Consider the following 16,568-nt stretch of genomic DNA (forward strand, 5'->3'; position numbering starts at 1 on the left):
TCTTTCATAGATTTGTTAGTGCTTTGAATATATTAGTGATTTTAGCCCTTTATTTGGAGGAAAGAAGAAATGGTGTGTTCAGGCCAATTGCTTTATGTGAACACTTAACAGACCAAAGGTGCATTCCTACAGACTGTGGGCCTTGTACAGTGAACCACCCAAGAAACCAGCTCTTTTTTTGAATAAAGGACAAGATGGAGTAAGCCTTTTCTCTTGCTTCAAAGGCATTTCAAGGCATTTGGGACGTAGTTACCAACAGAGAAGAACTTTTGTACTTGGAAGGAAACAATGTAGATAAGCATTGGAAATATAAGGTAGAAGATAGGTCATAAGATACAGTCATCCCATCTCATCAGTTACCCTGGCATATGTTTGCAGAAGACTTGTCTTTTATTTATTCGTAAAAGGTGTCCTTATATTAAGAAAATCCATGATATGGGCACCATAGACCAAATGTTTGGGTCTCCTCCAAAATTCATATATTGAAACCTAATCTCCCAGTGTGATGGTATTAGGAGGTGGGGCCTTAAATTATAAGGGTGAAGTCATGAATGGGATTAGTGCCCTTATTAAAGAGCCTCCAGAGAGCTTCCTTGCCTCTGCCACCATGTGAGGCTACAGCTAAAAGACAGCCATCTACGAACTAGGAAGTGGGCCTTCAGCAGACAGTGAATCTGCCAGTGCCTTGATCTTGGACTTCCAGACTGCCTAACTGTGAGAAATAAATTTCTGTTATTTATGTCACCCAGTCTATGCATGGACTAACATATGGGACTAAACTTTTTTCCTTGGTCATCTATATTTTACTTTATTATATTTATTTATTTATTGCAAAAGCAGAATTGTCACATTTATCATTCTTTCATTTTATGTCTCTGGGGTTTGTATCATACTAAGAGAGGTCTTTCTTATTCTTAAGACTATAAATACAAACTATTTTATAGTATCACCATGCACTTCCTCAAAGGACTACATTTCATATTACTCATTCACACAAAACCTTGAAATGGTACCATGAACAACAGGTTGTCAACTAGGGATGATTTTGCTCCCACCATGGAACATTTGGCCAGGTCTGGAGACATATTTTATCTACACACTGGGGGTGTGCTACTGACATCTGTGGGTAGAGGCCAGGGATAGAGCTAAACCCCTGCAATGCACAGGACAGCTCCCTCCCACCTCCAACAAAGCATTATCCAGCTCAAAATGTCCATATGGTGATGAGGTTGAGAAAACCTAACGTAAACCATCTCTCTTCCCTGGTTGTTCTGATACCCACTGTTTCGATCTTCTGTATAAAATCAAACATTGAAAAGAGTGAATGAGATGGAAGAGAAAGAAAAAGGGAGAAATTGGATAAGGAAATTTTGGTAAGTTGGAGAAAACCATCTCACCCCACTGATCGTATCCTTAACTCAGTCAGCCCCTGTAATTCAGCTGCAAAAGCTTAAATTTAACAAACATCATTATAAAGTACACCAGAAAAAGAGTTAGAATATTGGAGGAAAAAACCTGGCAAACATTACTGGCATACTACTAAGGGACAGAAGCATGAAGAGACTAATTATTATGTAAATGCCTTTATTTGAACTAATACATTGCTACCAGATTACATCACTTTTCAGAGTTAGAGTAACATTGTGATCTTGAAAACTATAGCAAACAGCTTGACAAAGCAAGAGTACATTAAGTCCTACATATATGTTTATTTTTTAGTGACCACATCTCCTTGTCTTAGGTGTAAAATTAGAAAATTTATTATACACTTAGCATACTTGGCCTACCGTATCCTGCCTAAATTCTGAGCCCACTCTCTCCTCAAAAGTGTCATATTCAACAGCACTTTAAATCTAAAGAGAGAGTTTGATGATACAGGTTTTAAAACAAATAAGCATATATTGAACCAAGTGTTTTAAGACAAAATATGTCAATTGTTTACAGCTTCGGTGTGAGAGGGAAGATGGAAATTCAAGGTACATTTTTCTTCTACCTATAATGTATGTTTTTTACTTACTTGAAGACCCCTTAAAAAAAGTAGCAAAATCAGCAGTCTTATTTAATGTAATCAAAATATTCTTAAATGTACAAAAAAGGATCATGTAGAAAGAATACTGTAAAAAGATACTGATTTTTAAGAATAAACGAATATGAAAAGCTTCTATTACATTCTACACAGCCAGTTACTTCTGTAAATTTTCAGTACTAGAGAGATAAGCGAAGGATACTCATATCCAAATACCCTCTGACCACAGTTCTTGAATAAGAACTAGCATACTGGATGAAAAGCAGAATTATTGTCTAATAATATTCATATCCAATCATCTAAGCAAGTCCCAGGAGGTGGACATTCTAAGAGGGAAACAGAAACAGAGAGAAATACGTACAGCAATGGGAAACGTCAAGGGCAGCGATCTAGGAGGAGCGAGTAAATGATTTGGCTATGAGCACATTTCAGGTGGGCATGACAAATCCACCTTGACTACGGGAAAGAGGAGTTGTTATTAAAACTCTTTCCCCTGAGGGCTCCCATGATGAGCTTAGTCTTGTTAAAAGTCCTTTAAATAACCAATGGTTCCTTAAGCCATGAGCACTTCACCTGGAAATTGCTGACCTGCTAATCATGCACTTGGGAGCAAGGTTGTTTTTATTCAAATTGGTTATTTTACACTCTCTTCATTCCCCTGCCCATCAAGCATGCAAACACAGTCATGACCATCTTGGGCTTTACTTCCACAAGGTCTTCCGGGAGAGCGTACACCCTGGCTCCAATTCTTCTAGCCATTGACACTGCGTACCTATTTTTGGAGGAAACAATAATTAAGGTGAAATTCTGGTCAGTCAAGGGCACAACATGAGACATCTATTTCCTCTTATATAATCATTTGTCTAGGACGCAAAACTTCTATAGTGAAAGTTCAAATCGGAATGATTTCATTTTTCGTTATTTTGTTTTCTGTTTTATTTTGTTTGCGAGGTCACTTATAAGTGACACCAGATTTTTAAGCTCTACTATTTTGGGCTGATAATATTTATTCACTCTTTTTCTACAATATAAAATGAGAAATAATTTTGGAGCACTGATTTGATATGAAAAAAATAGTTTTCTAGAATATATAATTACCCAGATTGATATTCTCGTTGAGCATGTAATAAGATAATAGTAACTCTCATGAGATCTTAGAGATTTGGGGTGGAAAAAATTATGCCAGACGCAAAATACAAGTTGGTAGATGCAGTGAATACTCCCAGATATTCAAAGGAGGGGAGAGAGCCTACATGGTACATGGCCAGAGTGGCCGAAGCAAGGAATGCAAAGTGTAGAGAAAGGAAGGGAGAAAAGAACATGACATGTCCAGCTGGGGAAATCTGCAGGAGCTTCCCTCAATTAATACACAAGGCATTTCTAGGTGTTCCGTAACAGGAATCTTTAAAGATGATCAAGCATCTGGAAAAAGAAGCCTCAGGAGTTCTCTATAAATTATGGATATTAAATCTTTATCATATTACGCTACAAATATTTTTTTAAGGAGGGCAGAAATGACGTGCTTAACCACGAAGTTTTGCAGTAATGTTTCTTAGCTATCCTGTGAAGCCCAGCTGGGGGCTGATTTTCAGTGTGTACTGGGAAAGTTTTCATGGGTTACCCGTGAAACCAGATCACAGTCTAGGTCTTTGGAGAAGGGAAGAGACAGGTGGAAAAGACCTCAATACTGTTGAAACACAGGAAACTTTCAAGGCACAGTTCCACCTGAGGGTTTAGCATCCTACCCACTTAAGGGACCAAGATAATAAACTCAACATACATAGTAAATTGGTCTATGCAAGTAAGAGAGACATCACTAGATAATGTGTGTTAAAAGAGTGCGACAGAAGAATACTCTTATCAAAGCCATGGTTATTCTTAGCTCATCTTTCACTTGTGAGTTTGCAGCTAAGTTGCATTAAAACATACATTATTTCTGTAATCTACTAAAGCAACGACTGACTGAGCACCTACCTACTAGGTCAGGTGCAACGCTAGGCTCTTACAGATTTTATACATTTCAAAATCTCCAAGGTAAGTATTATTATTATTATTATTATTATTTGCAGTACGCGGGCCTCTCACTGTTGCGGCCTCTCCCGTTGCGGAACACAGGCTCCGGACGCGCAGGCTCAGCGGCCATGGCTCACGGGCCTAGCCACTCCGCGGCATGTGGGATCTTCCCAGACCAGGGCAAGAACCCGCGTCCCCTGCATCGGCAGGTGGACTCTCAACCACTGCGCCACCAGGGAAGCCCTCCAAGGTAAGTATGATCGAGCCCATTTTACTGATGAGGAATCTGAGGCTAGAAGAGGTTTCCCCCAGGTGACATCATTCTCAAGTGGCAGAACCTGAATGAGAATGCAGGTCTGCCTGACTATAACGCCTGTGCTCTTGCCAGGATATTATGCAGCATCCCTTACTTGGCATTATTGTGCTTGTCATCTTCTGTTAGATTGCCGCTCTTAACAAGGTCATAGTTTATGCAGCCTGGCTGGATGGCATCAATTAAATCCACAACTGCCAAACTGGAGCTGATCGTCTTGTCCTAGTGTAAAAGGACAATACATCTGAGAATTTCAATGTGTACAAATTAACGTGGATTACCTATATAAAGCTGCCAGAAACAAAGTCCAGTGAATTAAAAAAGAATCACGCCATTGGCCCAACAATGATTCTCACTCGCAAAGAAACCAAAAGTTAGCCTTCCAAATTACAGATACTTTCTAGAGCAAACAGTGTTTAATAGTCAAACATGGAATTCTTACCTTAAAACTCTGAATGGAAGTTGATTTTCCAGCTTCACTCAATGTTCTGTTCACCCAGCTTACAATGATGTCATCATTAGCTTTCTGACCGTCTCCAAGATCTTCCAGGACATTGAGGGTATATCTAAAAGAAGCAGAAGAAAAGGTCCTGATCTACTTCATGAGAAAAAATTCAATTAGAAAGATGCTTTATCTTTAATTTCTTCTCTTTAGGTTTAGATTTCATGGAAAGAGAGTTGCACTGTATGAAAAAAAAACAACCAACATTTCAAGTAGTAGTGGCTTGCCATTGAGCTGCCTTTTGCACTGGTGGGGGGAAGATTCTCAGTGCTTTAATGAGTAAGCCCAACAGTCTACTGCAGTCTCATTTTGTACTAGTCCAACCATGGTAAGGACTTAAAATAAGCTGTGCTTTGGCTGGTACCCAGTTATAATGAATGCTTTTCAGCATTACAGTTAAGAGATCTTTCTCAAATGTATACGTAGGGTATTCATAATTTTTGCTATTTTTAGTCACCGACACTAAATGAGGCTCAAGTCTGTCTGTCAGGCTTCCTATGCAAAAAGGGAAATAGTCACAGTTCTGCTGCCTCACTTTCAAGAAGCCATCTCTCATTGGCCATCCAACATATATTCATTACTTAAGCTCACTTCAGAGTCTAAACACAGAAATTTCAAAGATGTAGTCCTCGATACATTTGCTTAAAAATAATAAGGACTAGATCACAGACTTGTATTATAGTGAAGCTTAAACAGCTAAAATTGTGTACCATACCTTCTCATCAGCTGCCAGACTAGAGCTAAAGTCAGGGTTTGGTTCCCATCATTCAGGTCTTGCCCTCCAATGCCAACCAGGGAGAATTTGGCAGGATGCTTCCCTAATTCAACAGCATAGTTGCAGTTTTCTAGCTGCAAACACACAAAAGCAAATGCTTAAAAGATTTTTCACTTGTTTAATCTGTATATGGACGTGTGCACAAAACTAAGACACAGTTCCTTTCCTTAAGAAGCTCAGAGCCAACGAGTTTCCCAAACAAAAGAAACAAATTGTGAATTAAAAGTCTGTAAGAAATACGTGCAGCAACCTAATTATCTACCTTTTTCATGTTGGCTCCAAGTTTCGGGTATGGAGGTTTATTCACCTTACTCCAGTCAACAGGAACTTTAATTCGTTCGTATAACTGTAAGATTACCAGGGCATCTTGCAGGTCACTAATGATTTAAAAAGAATTTGATCAATGCTTTCAGACAGCTGGGCCTATGTTTCCTTAAAAACAATAACACTACACTGTCAAACAAGATATATAAAACCATAGATAATACCCAAGACTCCTATTTTTTTAATCAATCTGTGCTGAAAGTAGAGCTAACACCATCCAATTCTCTTAAAAATATTTATTGAGAGCTTATCGTTTGAAAAGTACTGTTCTAGAAGTTGGGCACATAGGACAAAAATCCCTGGCCTTTAAATCAGAGAGAGAGAGAGAGAGAGAGAGAGAGAGAGAGAGAGAGGGACAGAGAGAGGGAAGAAACAAGTATATGGATAATATGATTTGGGGTGTATTTAATTGCTATGAAAAAAAAAAAAGAACGAGGTTAGGGGTTAGGTAGTGGTAGGTGGTGGTCAAGATCTGAATCAGTGGCTTGAATATAGCAAGGGAATAACGCATTAGATGTGGAAAAGAACATTCCGGGCTGAGAGAACAGTGAGTACAAAGCCTTCAAGGCATCATGGATGGTCTGCTTAAGGCACCCTCTGGTCTCTGTTTCAAAATATAAATATCTATTCCCTACGGTGTTAGAAAGACATTTATACATTCTTTCACTTAATGTTAATGATCATGTAAAGAAATAATCTGGGCTTTTGTGTATTTGGAAATGAAAATGGGAGTCACCACTCAACATTTTCCAATATAAGTAATATGCTACAAACTAACATTTAGGAAAGGTTTAGAGCTGTAATTATTTGTGTAGCGTCCATTCATGATGTTCATAACTGTTTACAATAGCAGTAGGAAGGCTTACGCATAGAGATGGTTTACATGGGGATTAACACCAAGAGAGTTCATCCAGTTACGGAAGGTTCTTTCTTCACGAGTTTCTCCTATTAAAAATATTCACAATGTTTATATATTCACTAAATACCTTGTATATGTGCATATAACATCAACCCACATATAAGATTATTTTATTTCTTCTTTACAGATCTAGAGCTTTTTCTCCATTGTGAGTCTCTAAGCAGCCTCTCTAAATACATTCTCTCTAGATACATGCTTCTTTTTTAAACTGGATGAATTTATTTTAAAAGTAAAGAATACAACCTTATTAATAACCAGTTAAGCAATTTAGAGGTGTATGAAGTTTTTAAAATCTCCTCCTCTGTCTAATTCTTCTCCAGTATCTCCCCAAATCCCCATAACCTCTAAAGTAACTGATGTTATCAGTTTAGTTTTTATTTTAAAAATTTGCTAGGTTCATATCATATAAACCTCTATACTCATATTAATCTACATCTTCCCTCTACCCATTTAACAAATACTAAACTACATATATGTACTCCTTTTACATGCCTATATTAGAGCAACAAATTATTTGAAACTTCAAAAGCATAAAATTTAAAGATTTTATAGTAATGATAGTAGACATGCAATGAACTACTATTTACATTTGTTAATTTTTAAGTACTATACTTCATGCATATATAATCTGGCAAAGGTAAACTCTGCCTTTCCTGAACTTAAACGAATAATTACCATGCATTATTATTATTTTTTGAGTAGGTTAAGTGTGAAAGGAACTGGGGCCAGTTTCAGTTAGTCTGACTGGAAGAATGAAACATAAATATTGTAAATTTATAAATTTTGTGCAAATGTGTGTAAATTTTATGCATATAGGCATTTTTCTGGTGAGAGGTTTAAAAAGTGACCTAATTCTAAAATATTAAAATAAAACATTGGTTTACTAAGTGGCCTTAAACTAAGTGACCCTAGGCTAGCTTACTTTAAAAGTTCCCTTGTATCATTCCTTTCTATCAGCTGCCACTTTTTACTCAGCCCTTGGGACTACTTCTAGCAGACGGTTGCTAAAGGGGATAAGGAAACTTATTAAAGTCAAGATTATGAAATCACTGTGGCCTATGTATTTCTACTCTGTAGTCCCAAACATAATTTAAGAAACGTTTAGTTACCTTCTAACAGAGTCCAGTCAATATCCTGGTTCTCTGGCTTAGTTAGTGCCGGGTATTTATTAAACAGGTTAGCCACAAAGGCTAAGTTCAGTTTGGGGTTTCCACTGACGACATCAGCAGGGGTAACAAACTGTCTGCAACCTAATTTGTCTGCTTGTTGAAGCATGCTCTCGGCTCTCTTCAAATCATCTGTTTCCTGTTGAAGTAAAATAAGAAGACATTTTTTAAAAGACCATACTAAAAATATAGAAATGTTTTCCTACAATGGTAGGCTGGGTATACAGTTCTGTTTTCTCTTAGTCAATATATGGTACTTATTGTTTTGAATGCAAAAAAAAAAAAAAAAAAGTTGGCTGTGCTGGATATGCAGTACCTTGAAAATACCCTAGATGGCACCAGATCGTATATCTAAGGACAGAATACATTTAACTCAATAGAGATTACATCTCTCATGGCAAAATTCATCAAGAAAAAAGCAAAACCTGTTCAGATTTTTAAATTAAGCCCTAAAGAAGGTGTAAGGCTGAAAAAGATGATGGAATTATGAGAAAATATTTTAAAAATAATAATCAGGGATACCAGGTTCCGATAATTTTATTTCAAGTTTAAATTGCATATTTTAAATCATTGTTTTTCTCTTCAACTATTTTTTGTTTGTTTTATTTTACTTTTCCACCCGGGAAGCAAAGTTGTCCATTTCTGTAAAAAAAAATACTTACTTTCAACTAATTCCTAGGACTCCTAACTTTTCTTCTTCTCCATTTTGCCTTTCTTTTCTTCTGGAAAGATGCATGCTGATCTCTTGACTAACGTATGGTTTGGTGAAGATTTTTAAGTTATAGATCTGATGATTTCAGACCAATGTAAAAATAGTTTCCCAGGTGCTCACCATTCCCACCTCCCACCAATAAAAGTTCCTCCTCCTGGAGCTGCAGGAGAAACAGTTGCTTTTGGATTATTCCTTTCTAGTGACCTGCCCTCCAGACTGTTCTTGGCAGCTACAACAGACATCTCCACCCCAGTCTACCCCAGGGCAAAAGTAGCTCTTCTGGAAAACAGTGTCATGTGAAAAGAAAAGGGATTTTATAACTGGGAGGAAAAAAGAGAGAAAGGGAACTTGAGGAATGTTACTTCTAAACCAACACGGTGCATGCAGATTGTATAGTTTGAGAGTCTTAACTCTGTCTTTAATGGGTGGTGGTATTTTTAGTTTTTTAATCTCCAGTGAGGTGCCTTGACTGTCTGGGACTCCAGAACAATGTGTATTTATTGTGTTACCCTTCTCTGTTACCATCTGCAGAGCAATCAGTAACCACGAGCAGATGGGCAATCGAGTGGGATTCAGCCTTTCTTCAGGACTCTCTGTGAGCCTAGTGACTTCCTCTCACAGAGCCTATTTTATTTCTTGTAACCTATCAGTTGTTACTTTAATGCCCCTGGTTTATGCTATTTACCATCTTTATTTTAAAATCCCTTATTTATTGATCATCTTGGCATTCCTAAACAAAAAGCATTGATAATATTGGAATAGAAGGAAGCTTTAAAATAGCCCAAAATTTAAAAAATTCAAATAGTTAAATACATTGTAGAATAGTGAAACAAAAAATAATCAAATAAAAAATATACATATGCAAAAAAGAACTTCAGCCCATACCTCACATCATATTCAAAATTAACCCCAAACACACACACACACAAATGTATAAACCCAACACTATAAATCTAAAACCCAAATGTAAAACTAAATGTAAAACCCCAAACTATAAAACCTCTAGGAGAAAACATAAGGAGAAATGCTTGTGACCTTGTGTTAGGCTAAAAGTTTTTAGATACAACACCAAAAGCATGATTCGTAAGAGAAAAAAATAACTAAATCTGACTTTGTCAAAATTAACAACGTCTGTTCTTTGAAAAACACCGGGACTAAATATTTGCAAATCACATATCCAATAAAGGACTTGTATTCAAAATATATAAAACACTCAAAACTTGACAAGAAGAAAACAAACAATGCAATTAAAATGGGTAAAGTGTTTAAACAAAGATATATGGATGGCAAATAACTACGTGAAAAGATGTTCAACATCACTTGTCATTAGGGAAATGCAAATTAAAATCACAATGAGACACCTCTACACCTGTTAAAATGATTCATGTTTAACCACACTAAGGTGTCAGTGAGCATGTGGACGTACTGGTACTTTCACGTCCTGCTGGCGGCAATGTGCGAAGGTACAACTACTTTGGAAAACAACTTGGCAGCTCCTTAAAAAAGTTAAACACACACATACCATACTACCCAGCCATTCCACTCCTAGGTATTTACCCAAGATAAATGAATGCGTATATGCATACAAAGACTTGTATATGAATGTTCAGAGCAGCTGTATTTGTAATAGCCCCAAACTGGAAACAATTCAAATGTTCATCAACAGGTGAATGGGTAACAAATTATAGTATATCCATTCACTGGACTATTATTCAGCAATAAAATAGGAATGAATTTATGATACATGCAACAACATGTATCTCAAAATAATTATGCTGAGTGAAAGAAGCTAGATAAAATAAGAATACATACTGTATGATTCCATAAAATTCTCAAAAATTCAAACTAAACTTAAAGAAAGTAAATCAGTGGTTGCCTGGGATGGAGGAGTATGGGAGTATGGGGGCAGGGAGGAATTACAAAGGATCATGAGGAAACTTGATGTGGTGATGGATGTATATATATATATATATATATATATATATATATATATATACACACCCCTAAAGAAGATATAAGACTGAAAAAGATGAAGGACACTGAGAAACAAGGGGAAAAGCAAGAGGAAAGGCTCAGAGGTAAAATGAGTGTGTGTGTGGTGGGTACAGAGTAGTGGGAAATTGCACTGGTATAGCAGGGCCTTACATGATCAGCAGAACATTTCGGATTGAACTCTAGAGTCAACGGGGAAACCTTGAAGGATTCTGAGGAGGTAAGAGACAATGAAGGGAGTGCTTTAAGATCAACTAGGGAGGAGTGATAGAGACAGCTCCCTTAGTGCACAAGAGGGCCCCTTGTTCGTGCCAAGAGTGACCTGAACTGAAGAATTTCACAGTTAAAAACAGACAGAAATATAAGCACTACAAAGTCAGTTACAAATTCAGTTCTGATAAGGGCAGCATAAATGGTTTACCCAGTGTAATCCACTCAATCCTACTGTGAAATATGCTAGAAATGTGGATTTTTAAAAACCAGTAGAATACATTCCACATCTAATGAGTACTAGCAACAACAGGATCCTAGAAAGTTGGGACTAAATAGTCTAGGCCAACTCTTTACTTCATGTATGAACAAAGTGAAATCCAATTTCGGGAAGGAACTTGTCCAAGGTCATTGAACAAATAAGTGATGTAATCAGGGAACATGTTCTGTGACAGTAATTCCCCAAACCGGATTTCAGGGAGCAGCAGTTTGTAAACATATTCACATTACTCTCAACACAGGAATATTACAGATGCATATATGAATATGTAGTCATTAAATCTATCACTGTGATTGTAATCCAAATACTTGGAAAACGTTAGTCTTTAGTGCTTATTTCCCCACACTTGCTTTGAATATTTTATGCCATCCATATGAACCAATGCCACCATAATTACAGAACTCACGAATAAACTGTTAACGTAAATCAAAGCATCTTTCTGCCTCTGAATTACACCTACAGTAATAAATTTTAAAATAATGCTTAAAATTGTCAACACCACAACATGCAATTATAAAAATTCTTGTTATTTATAAGAAATTGACAACAACTTTGTAAGCTTGTAGAATTCAAAAGAACACCTATACTTACATTGAAACCTGACATGTTAATATCTATCCGTGGTTCACCTTCCTTTTGTCCTTTTGGTGCAATTTGATTGAGAAGATGAAAATAGGCTTTGGAATCCTACAAATGAATTGAAAATGTCAGTGCGATCACATTTATAAAGAATGAATGTATCCTATTGTCCCATGTTTGGAAGGATGCTTGCATCGGATTTTGTGAGAATGTACGACACAAATCTCTATCTTCTAATTTAACAGCTCCTTTCCCCAGAAAAGTCCACTTTTCTGGCCTTAGGTCTGCCTTGAATATGGATGAACTGGATTTTGTCATGACTTTACAATTTATTGAAGTCATCAATACAATAATGCTAGTAAACACGTAACTAGTTCTGTACCTTCACTGAGTTACTGAAGTCAATAAGCTTGATAGATAAAACAAGCAAGAGAAAAAAGTAGGACAGGAGAAATCCAGGAAGCATAGGGAAAGAAAAAATAAACAGGTTACATCATTACAAAGCACAATATGTATATATCATAAGGTATGGAGAAGAGATTAGCTGTGTTAAAGATGTATTTAAGTGACAAAAATTTTAAAACGAGTTAACACTTGAGGTGGTGAAATAACATTAAACCCTTAATTATCTGAATATATTTAACCAAACAAGCTTCTCTTTGTTTTAAGCCCCTGAACTCTTTCATCATTTGAACACTTTCACTTGGAATCCCAATACCTAAAACAAAATGGCATTGCTCATACGGGGTGTGCACTGGGTGCATGCAGGCTGTGTGGACACTGCACAGAACAAAACGTGAAAACCACTGTACCAAGCGCAAACACTTAGGAGGGTCTTCAACACACATGTCAAATTGTACCAGAGGACAGGAACTGGAGTGAAGATTCCTTAATCATGTTATATTTGAAGATCACCTTCCCAGCTATGACAGTTTTCTATTACTAGGCCTTGACAGTCCAGACAGATTATAAAGGAATGTTTCTTGTGGTAAACCCTACGGATTATGTGCATCCTAATCCCCTGGAGAAGTTGTTCAATATGGAGATTGCTGGATCCAACCTCAGACCTACCAAGCACAGATCTCTGGGAGCTGCCCGGAGAGCTGCATCTTAAATGAGCCACCCCAATAAGTTTGATACACTCGCCAGAAACGATTCTAAGATCGGGGAGAATCAGGTGAGTGAAAGTCACTTCAGAGCAATTCATGGAATGCAAACCCAGATCATACCATTAGTGGGCATAAGGGTTATCTCCTTCCAAGGAGTAGTGCATTACAGTTGCACTGCTTTCGCTTACAATTACCTACTAAAGGTGCAGAAACAATTCGTAATCTAACCCTATGTACTTGAGAAAGACAGGTAAAGAGCAGACCCCACAGAGTTTGTACTTACTACCCTGAAAAGGGGCTGTACAGGTGAAAATCTGAACTTGAACATACATTACCTAACAATCCTCTGCTTTTTAAAAATATTCAAAGCAGAATATTTTTTAAAAAAATATTCATTTGTATATAAGATTCCCTTTTATACATTTAAATTATGTGCTCCGAACATAAAATACATTTATGAATGGTTTTTGGGAACATATCTAATGTGTAAAGCAAAATATAGCTGGCTAAGCATGTTGCATAAATTAAAAGAAGAGGTGGGGTCAGTTGGTTTTATAATTTTGGGGCCATCCTTAATTTTCACTGATGAAATCAGTAATGCAAATATATCCCATTACTTTCTCTCACCACTGAATAAACTGATGTGGTCACAGACTATTTTCACAGCCCTATTGGCCAGTGACATCTGGTGAAGATCCTTGAGTTTGTTCCCTGTGTTCCAACATCCGGATTTTGGAGAGTCGAGTTGGTTAATGAGAATGCCAAGATATCTGCCCTGGTGATTTTGGCCCTGTCTCCCCGAGATGCCAGAGGCAACGTGTGGTAAATGAATGCTACCGATGTCTCCCGCCCTTGCGAGTTTTCCCTAGTGCTCGTGGTGAGCAGTGAGTGCCAAAATTCAACTCAACGCAAGAAATCTTTGTGGGTCTTTTATGTGCCAGGTGTTGTGTTAGAGGTGGGCTTTAGTAGGAGGGCGGTAATGCAAGGGCGGGGGCTGAGGTAGGAGACACAGACATAAATAAAAGTATGTAACTACCCTCAAGAACTCAGTGCCTGAAGGAGGGAGCACATGACAGAAGGAGACAGGGAATCCTGAGGCCCTTTCTCTTCCAGGTCTTTACTAAAAGGTACACTGAGGCCTGGGAAAGGCAGTTAGCAACAGAAGAGTCATGACTGCCTGTCCTTTCGTACTCCATGTTGAACAGTAGGTAGAATAGAAAATGTTAGGACTATAATATAATACTTTTTACCCCTTTCCGCAAAATGAAAGCTAGACTTGGCGCTAGTGCTCCTTACTTGGCTCCATCTCTCTACTGAAATCTACCGTCAGGGCCAAGAGGCAACAAGGCTGGGTGATAAACTCATAGGAATGACCCCCTCCTTTAAGCTGGCATGAAATCTCCCGAGTCATTATATTCCCCCAAAGTGTCGATAACTGCACAGTTACCTTGATGTCAGCACTAAAATTGTTGATTTTCTGCCAGCCTGAGTTTTCCAAATGAAAGTTTGCCCATCTAAGCAGAAGCTCTTCTGGAGATAATTTCATAAGCTCCTCCAAGGTCTCACCGTCTCGAAGTAAAGCAGCCAAGGCTATAAGGAAAAAACCCACAACCAATATATTCCATGTAACAGTTATTACAAGTTTATTGAGTCTTTTGACACTCTATTAAGTAAGTAAGAGAGGTACTAAAAGTACTGTGACCTAGTGCCTGGTTTTCAGGTACTCACAGTCTAATAACAAAGATAAATAAAAGTAGATAATTATGATACAGATAGAAACACTGTATTATGAGAATACACAGCAAATATATATTATAACATATTCTTTATTATTCTTCACATTCCAAATACCAAATGTTCTAGCTTTTAAGTTGAACATTTTCACATTATGTCATATATTTACGTAAATTGTTCTTAAATAATATTAAAATCAGAGACTTGGGGGAGTATGTTTAAAATTTTGGAGCCCTTTACTTAACCTTTTGATTAAACGAGTATACAAACCCTAAGGTATTTATATTTAAGTATAACTAATTAACTCTTGAAGTGTTAAACCTACTTTTAAAGGAATAGAATTCAACTTTACATTTTCTATAGCATCTAACATGTAAAGGCTGCTCAATAATTTTTTGTTGTTGAATTGAATGCCTAGAAGAAGCCAAGGGTTTTCTGATAAATATTCCCAGAGGTAAGAGGTAGAAGCTTGGGTGTCTGTACAAAGCACTGTCTAAATTCAAGCACTGTTTTATGAAGAAGTTGTGTAGTCCTTATGCAATAACTACCTCCCATAAGATAAAAAGAGATTTACATTGAACAAGACTGAAACTGCCTGACTTCCAAAGAGGTCTAAGCGATACCTCTAACAGGCAAATTTCATCTTTCATGGACTCTGCTTCATGCCATGTCACTCTGGCACTGAGGGATTTAAGCAAGGGCAGAGGTAACATTCTTACTTGTGCAGAAGCCTCTGCTCAGAAGAGGCCAGCAATTAGAAAAATTTTATTTGTTTAAATATAGGCCCCTTTGAGTGGATTGAAAGTGTAAGTGTAATCAGAGCAGAAAAGAATACATATTAAGTTTGGGGACTTTGGGCAAGTTCCTTAAACTCTCTGGGCTTTCGTGCCTTTATTGTACAATGAATTCTAAAGTGCCAGACAAATGTTAATTACTACTAAAGAAGAAAGTTATAATTAGGCTATTTTCCTGAATAACACTATAACATTACCTTATGTTTAATTCTAGTTATCATCTAATCACCTCAATTAAGTGAAAGCATGACAGTCTGCATGACTAGAAAAAAATAACCAATAAACGACTTTCAAAATTATGACTGTGTTCCATTACCTTCATTCCTGCTTAATTCAATGTCAGCAAACAAACCGATCTTAATGATCTGCCAAAGCAGTCCCAAAACCAGATGAGGTTTCCCAGCCCGCAAATCTTCTGCACCAATATTCACAACGTGACACCCAATGGCAGAAGCAGAGTTCAGTGCCAAGTTCAAGTTTTCCTGCAAGACAGCCAATTTACAACACTTGCTTCTTAACCTTTCTGCGTTTTTGCAGTCTATTTCTCCCTTCACTGAAAATAACACTCAGCAAGGAAATTATGTCTTAATTTTACCCATACGTGATCCACAGAAAGCAATATCCAGGCTTTGGTGTTAAAAGCATAGCTAGGGTCTTCCCTGGTGGTCCAGTGGGTAAGACTCTGTGCTCCCAGTGTAGGGGGCCCGGGTTTGATCCCTGGTTGGGGAACTAGATCCCACATGCATGCCACAACTACGAGTCTGCATGCCACAACTAAGAAACCCACGTGCCACAACTAAACATGCCTCAATGAAGTTCCTACGTGCCGCAACTAAGACCTGGTGCCGCCTAAATAAATAAATATTAAAAAAAAAGCATAGCTAAAACAAATCTAGCCTCATTGTTGTTGTCTTTTTCAGATTTACAGGGGAAGTTAACTCGGTATTTTTATTTGGTCCCTTCTTAAGGACACTGACACTAAAGGGAAAGGCTGAGTTACTAGAGTAAGGATATCCATATGGGTTAAGTGTCGTATTTCTAAAAATGCCTAAATGAGAGGTCTATTGAATACACCTCAGAGTTCTAGAAGTTCTCAATCTCCACATCCCGAGATGCTCTT

General features: G+C 37.5%; 1 protein-coding gene across 2 annotated transcripts in view; it reads right to left on the bottom strand.

Moving 5' to 3' along the window:
- Nucleotides 1–1,567: 1,567 nt before the first annotated feature.
- Nucleotides 1,568–16,568, bottom strand: part of PLS3 (plastin 3) — an 87,311-nt gene continuing 72,310 nt past the window's right edge. For both annotated transcript variants that reach the window (XM_060002415.1, XM_060002416.1), the window contains exons 7-16: nt 15,765–15,930; nt 14,368–14,510; nt 11,824–11,919; nt 7,982–8,177; nt 6,820–6,898; nt 5,892–6,006; nt 5,570–5,703; nt 4,795–4,918; nt 4,450–4,574; nt 1,568–2,798 (exon numbers count right to left, since the gene is read on the bottom strand). In XM_060002415.1, coding sequence (XP_059858398.1) covers nt 2,666–2,798; nt 4,450–4,574; nt 4,795–4,918; nt 5,570–5,703; nt 5,892–6,006; nt 6,820–6,898; nt 7,982–8,177; nt 11,824–11,919; nt 14,368–14,510; nt 15,765–15,930 — 1,311 coding nt within the window. In that variant the 3' untranslated portion in view covers nt 1,568–2,665. The remainder of the gene's footprint in view (nt 2,799–4,449; nt 4,575–4,794; nt 4,919–5,569; nt 5,704–5,891; nt 6,007–6,819; nt 6,899–7,981; nt 8,178–11,823; nt 11,920–14,367; nt 14,511–15,764; nt 15,931–16,568) is intronic.

Source organism: Delphinus delphis, chromosome X (genome assembly GCF_949987515.2).
Source record: "Delphinus delphis chromosome X, mDelDel1.2, whole genome shotgun sequence".
NCBI lineage: Eukaryota > Metazoa > Chordata > Mammalia > Artiodactyla > Delphinidae > Delphinus > Delphinus delphis.